General features: G+C 35.0%; 1 protein-coding gene across 1 annotated transcript; it reads right to left on the reverse strand.

Moving 5' to 3' along the window:
* Positions 1-732: 732 nt before the first annotated feature.
* On the reverse strand, positions 733-5,475 carry LOC121427896. The gene is made up of 3 exons (XM_041624470.1): positions 4,807-5,475; position 4,652; positions 733-3,709 (listed from the first exon to the last, which is right to left on the reverse strand). The coding sequence occupies exons 1-3, from the start codon at positions 5,424-5,426 to the stop codon at positions 2,345-2,347; spliced, it is 1,986 nt and encodes a 661-aa protein (XP_041480404.1). The 5' UTR covers positions 5,427-5,475; the 3' UTR covers positions 733-2,344.
* Between the last annotated feature and the right edge of the window lie 359 nt (positions 5,476-5,834).

Genomic DNA, 5,834 nt, shown 5'->3' on the forward strand with positions numbered 1-5,834 from the left:
ACTATATAACACAAAGGTTAGCGATTAATCGCTAAATGAAATAGCCAATCAGGATCGTCGTTGCATGCGTATTTTGCTCACTAGACTGAATAAGAACCAATCAGAATTGTTCTTTCAAATAATGTATTACGGGACCCCGATGTCACTGGTTATACATTCAAAATAAATTCATCTCATAGCTACGCATAGTCACTAATAGTGATTCATTCATGGCGTCATGAAACGTGTTTTAAAATAATACAAACCTTACCGAAATTACAAAACTATAAATTTTGTAATCAATTTACTTTTAAGATACTCTTTCCCCCATTGATAAACAGAGTCGTTCTACACAGTAAAAAAATTAGCACGTTGTTTAATCCTGTCACTCTAACAACAAGTTGTTTAAACTTTTTTTTGTAATTTTTTAAAACTTTTTAAACAAATTTACAAAGTTTACACAGTTGTTTAAAAAGTTTAAGCAGCTGTTTAAAAAATTAAACAAAAGTTGTCAGAGTGACGAGATTAAACAACGCGCTTGAAATTTTAAACAGCGTTCTAAACATAGGTCATATAACTATACACAAGAAAATCTCATTGACCAACGTCTGAGAGAGCAGTAACTCGATAACATGCATTTATAAAATATAAATCGTTATATTTACACAAGAAAAAATAATTCATACATTAAATTTAAAGTACATTTGAAATGTTACTAAAGGAAAAAACACAGATCGACCAGGAATTGTCTGTGTTATACGTGATACCTTGGTCTCTTGAATTATTGCTTGAAGTTTTTTTTAGAACGTTTTTTTTTCAAAATGTGTATTAATGATCAAAAAGAATTTCGTCGTTTGGGCTGTACTAAAAAAGCTAGTTGTTATTTTTATTTTTCCAGATCAATGTTTACAATCATCTAATTTTACTTGATTAAACTTCCATTTTGAATTTCGAAATAAGGGGTGGTTTAGTTTTGTTATTTTTTACACCAATATGTTAGGTGCAAATTTGGGATATCGATTGCAGAAAAGACTTTTAAAACTGCTAATATTGAGTAGTTTTAATGGATGTCAAATGGTGGGATTTAAAGTGATCATGGTTGCATACTTAAATGTAGAGAGGGAACACCGGGCAATAAAAACTTGAGTACACGAGTCGAATAGCAATCGTGAACTTAATCTTAAATCAAAGTGAAATCTATCTGATGAATTTTCTCTAAATAATTCTTAGAAAGCCTCTACACCTTAATATAACGATACTTTCACCGTATACCATACATTTCTATATGCACTATTATGTATATGATAATTGAGATCAAGACTTTATACACGCATATATTGACAAATGAATATAAGTTATATATATTCATATCTACACCTGTTCACTAATATACGAAGTACCATTACATTGCTTCAATTCTTTTTCAAAGGGACTTATGACAAAGAAGAATACAAATATTCTTCGCATGTCTCGTAAACATTCATAAAACAATGAAAATCAAAACAGTATATTTTCAAGACTACTGTTGAACAGAAAGATAATTTTTTAATAGCAAATATTTTTTTTTTTTATTTTTTAATAACTGGTAATCAGCGGTTGGGATATCTTTCCCTCTTTGAGAAGATCACATAATTATCAGAAATAAAATGCAAGAACTTATAGACGGTCCAAAAGAAAGCATTTCATCATTCAATCATCCACGATAATTTAACTGAATAACAAATAGCGATCATGCATGAATATGATGGTCCGAAAACTTCGCATGATGTGAAAGCAAAATGGTCTAATACTGTATATAGAGTGTAATCTTTCTGCTAATGGTACGTTTATACCCCTTTATATGCACTGTAAATATACTCATTAGTATGTATCATAGTAATTCTTTTGATACATGTTTAATAACGTTTGCTGATTACTTTGTTATATTCTCAATAAATGCTTAGTTATATCTTGGTTTTTTTTAGTTAGTAATTTTGCTATCACTTGATAATTACAATGATAATCACGATAGCCCTATGTTTGTTGCAGACTTAATAGTATATTCAATACTCGGAAAATTGGTGCAAAATGACATGCATTTTTACACTTTATTAATTGATTCATTTTATTTATCACTTGTATGTTGAATTAAATGTTAAAATTTCCACGTTTTATCGAGCTTGTGGCTGCAACACATAGTCTTTTTTTTCAATTAACACATTTTCTACGAATTAAATTGTACCGTATCTCTATCACATTAACTGATTTTATCATTGGATGAAGATATCACATGGTAAGTAAATTTATATCGACACGTGTTAAAGTAGATTTGTAGCAGGATGAAAGCATGTCAGTTTCGATACTGCATGGTGTGATATAACGTGGATTACAGTGATACCTTGATGAAATATAACTTCTTCCAACAAGCAAAGGCGAGCATGTCTGGGGAGAGGGAAACCAAGTCACACCACTCATCTTTCAATGTCATATCAACTGCATTGAACTCAACTCTTTCCTTCAGGTTCAGACCGTCAAGATCATATAGCCTGATCACGACGCTACTATTATCCACATCAACACTCGCTACATACACCCTGTCCTGCTCATCCACGGCAGCATACAGGTAGGCAAACTCTGGAGCTTGTAGAGACTCACCAGCAGTTCCATCCCTGTCATAGACCGTCACCACGCTTGGATTGTCGCAACATGAACTCGTTACGATCAAACCCGACCCAGTGATAAATGCCTGCTCCGTATCGTGCTTTGTTTGAACAGTGTGTTTAAGAGTGGATCCCGTCGGGTCATAGATATAGACTTGTTTTCCATAGTTAGTAATGATGATTTCATCTGTTGGGCTCCTATTAACTCTGAGAAAATATCGACTGTTTCTCACGTGGATTGTTCCTTTCCTGGAGCCAAGGGAAGAATAGATGTAGGCTTCTGTAAAACCAGTCGACACGCATAACGCCCCGTCCCGTTGCAAAACCAGATCATAACAATTCATGTCACTTAGGGGTGTGTTTCTATACCGCTGCTTTCCACCATTTGAATCAATGATATCAATACCTTGTGAATACATCCCATACCCGATAGCGACACTGCTTTGCGAGTACCGTGCCATACCGGACATCCCTCCCCGTAGAGCGACACGCTGAATGACTTCCATCTTGGGATCTGATCCTGAGATGCTCCTGAGGTCAAGACAAGTATCGTCTGCTGGTTTGAACATCTTCTCCTGTGCTTTCTTATTTAAGGTTGCCGTAGATGGATGATCAGTATATTCTGCGATGCTCCCGAGGTCAAGACGAGTATCGTCTGCTGGTTTGAACCTCTTCTCCTGTGCTTTCTTCTTAATAGCTTCCGCAGAAGTGTGATCAGTAACCTCCTTCAGCATGGCATCCAGCTCCTCACAGAGCAAGATATGAGCAGATAGAGTGTCTGTCTCAAGATGACCCAGTCTGTCATTATCTACCAAAGTAATTGAACTACAAATACTCTTGATCCTCTGTCGATCTTTTGACTTTAAGACATTGAGGTCGTCATCAAAACTATGCTGTAAGGCATGTATTTGGTCGGTGAGATTTCGAAGATTTTCTTCCAGTTCCTTGGCCTTGATGCTGTAGGCTTGCCTGACATCATCTAGTAGTGTCTGCACTGCAGTGTGTACCTCATGACGTTGTATTTCTATGTTCTGAATGTTCTTCTCCAGCTCTGCTTTCTTGTCGGCACATCGCTGAGCAAGGTCTGTCACCTACGTATAGAACGTGATAAAAACAGTGAGTTAGATCGGGAAATATTCCATGAAGGTGAATATAACAAATGATAATACTATAAAACAAAGATAAGTCATACAGAATGTCACACGACAATTTGAATAAGCTTGAAGAGAGACAGCATATAATTACAAAATTGTTTGTCATATTGAAACAATACCGATAATAATCATTAATGCTGTTCAACTTAAAGAATGAATAACAAAATTAAATGCAACCACATTTTAGATGCTGATGATGGTATTACAAATTATTCTATATCATTGTCAATCTGTATTCAACACCATCTATATTGTTATTTTATAAATCATTATTAATTCATATATTCTTATTCATTATGTCATTATTATATCATTATTCGTCTTATCATTAGTAGTAGTAGTATTATCATCATTATTATTGTCATTGATATTTCATTATTATTAATGTTATCATTTTTTTACTATTACTGTTCTTAATATATTATATGTCTTGATATTGTGATTATCATTATTATCGTCATCACAATCAAAATCATTATTAAAGTGGTATGATCTTTGGGGTTAATTCTTATCAATTAATAAGTTTTCATCATCTTCTGCTCAATGATCGCCCTGAGTATTTATAACCATGTTAAATCTACCTATTATACACACATAAAATGCTGGGCAACATACTGTCCGTTGTGTTTGGTGACATAAATAAATATATTCTGAGCAATTATTATCCAATTGAGCAAATTTATGACCTAATTATTAGTTTTTATTACCAAATTTTGTCAGATAGTGTGTTACCCAGTGATGATTAATAATTCATCTTTTTTGCCTAAACTTTTCAAGAGTGTGCGCTTTCAAAATGTTTCATTTTTTATACACGCTGTTTAACCTTTATACATTACTTGTTTAAATAGATTGTTTAAATAGATTTTAAAGTGTTTAGACTCTGAAACAGCAAAGTTTGATTTTTTATATTTGATTCTCAATTAAAATTAAGCATGGTTGTTTGAAATTCTAAACATCTCCTGTAAGGTATACATAGTAAACAGCGATGTATACAATATCAACCAGCATTTGTGATAATCATGAATAAATTTAACTTCCGTCGCAACTCCTTCTCAAAGTCAACCTGGTTCTTGATTTCATGAGCTTTATGACCAACAAGTACACACTTGTGACAGACGTGGACCTTACAATCCTCACAAAACATATCTTTGTTCTTTTGTTTGTGGATGGAACACTTCTCGAATAAATGACCAATGCTGACCTTCCCTTCGATGACATCATCCATGGAGACAATCTCATGACCTTCGAATACGACTGTAAGATGTTGATGACAATGTAAGCACTCATCACACATGTAATAATTACATGTTCTGCAGAATGATACAGCGTCTTTCAGAGACTTGCAAGGGGTGCATTTCTGGCACATCTCAAGGACAGCATTCATCCCTCCACACTTGGCGTGGTAATCGTCTACGCATCCGTTGATGGAGACATTGAGGCGGAGATCATCGACACGGTTGGCGGACAACTTGGTGATCTCCCTGCAGAGAGGACAGACCATGTGATCAAGATCCTGGTGGGTTAGGTCGTATTTGTTGAGGCATCTCCTACAAAATGTGTGTCCACATGAAGTTAAGATCGTCGCCTCGACAAATATATCAAGACATAATGGACATATCAGGTTCGGTGAAGAGCTTGATGTTTTCTCAGCCATCGCTAAATTAATTTACAAACACGAGATCTAAATTCCAACGAATATAAAACATATATGTCTATCAATACTAATGTATAATGAAACGTCCAGTTCGTGTTAATACGCAGTGATCCAGCATCCCAGCTTCATACTATTATTGTACTTCAATACAAATTCAACTACAAGTCAGACACACCCTCTTTGAACGCTTTAAAACAATGGAACCGGGCATTAGCGGCGGAAGCCAAACATTTTAGGGGACCACCAAATATCTTTGACAAGGAAAAAAAAGGCCATCAACCAAAACATTTAGGGGGTGACGCAGGAAAGAAAAAATGACGAGCAAAAAAAAGTTAGCAACTAAGAATTAGGGGGGGGGTCGTCCCCCACCTCAAATTTCGGGGGGACACGTCTCCCCGCATCCGCCGC

This window comes from Lytechinus variegatus, chromosome 14 (genome assembly GCF_018143015.1).
Source record: "Lytechinus variegatus isolate NC3 chromosome 14, Lvar_3.0, whole genome shotgun sequence".
NCBI classification, from domain to species: Eukaryota; Metazoa; Echinodermata; class Echinoidea; order Temnopleuroida; family Toxopneustidae; genus Lytechinus; species Lytechinus variegatus.

What these genes read in the sequence shown, in the direction of transcription:
- LOC121427896 (XM_041624470.1), bottom strand. Translation starts at nt 5,426, where the DNA reads ATGGCTGAGAAAACATCAAGCTCTTCACCGAACCTGATATGTCCATTA.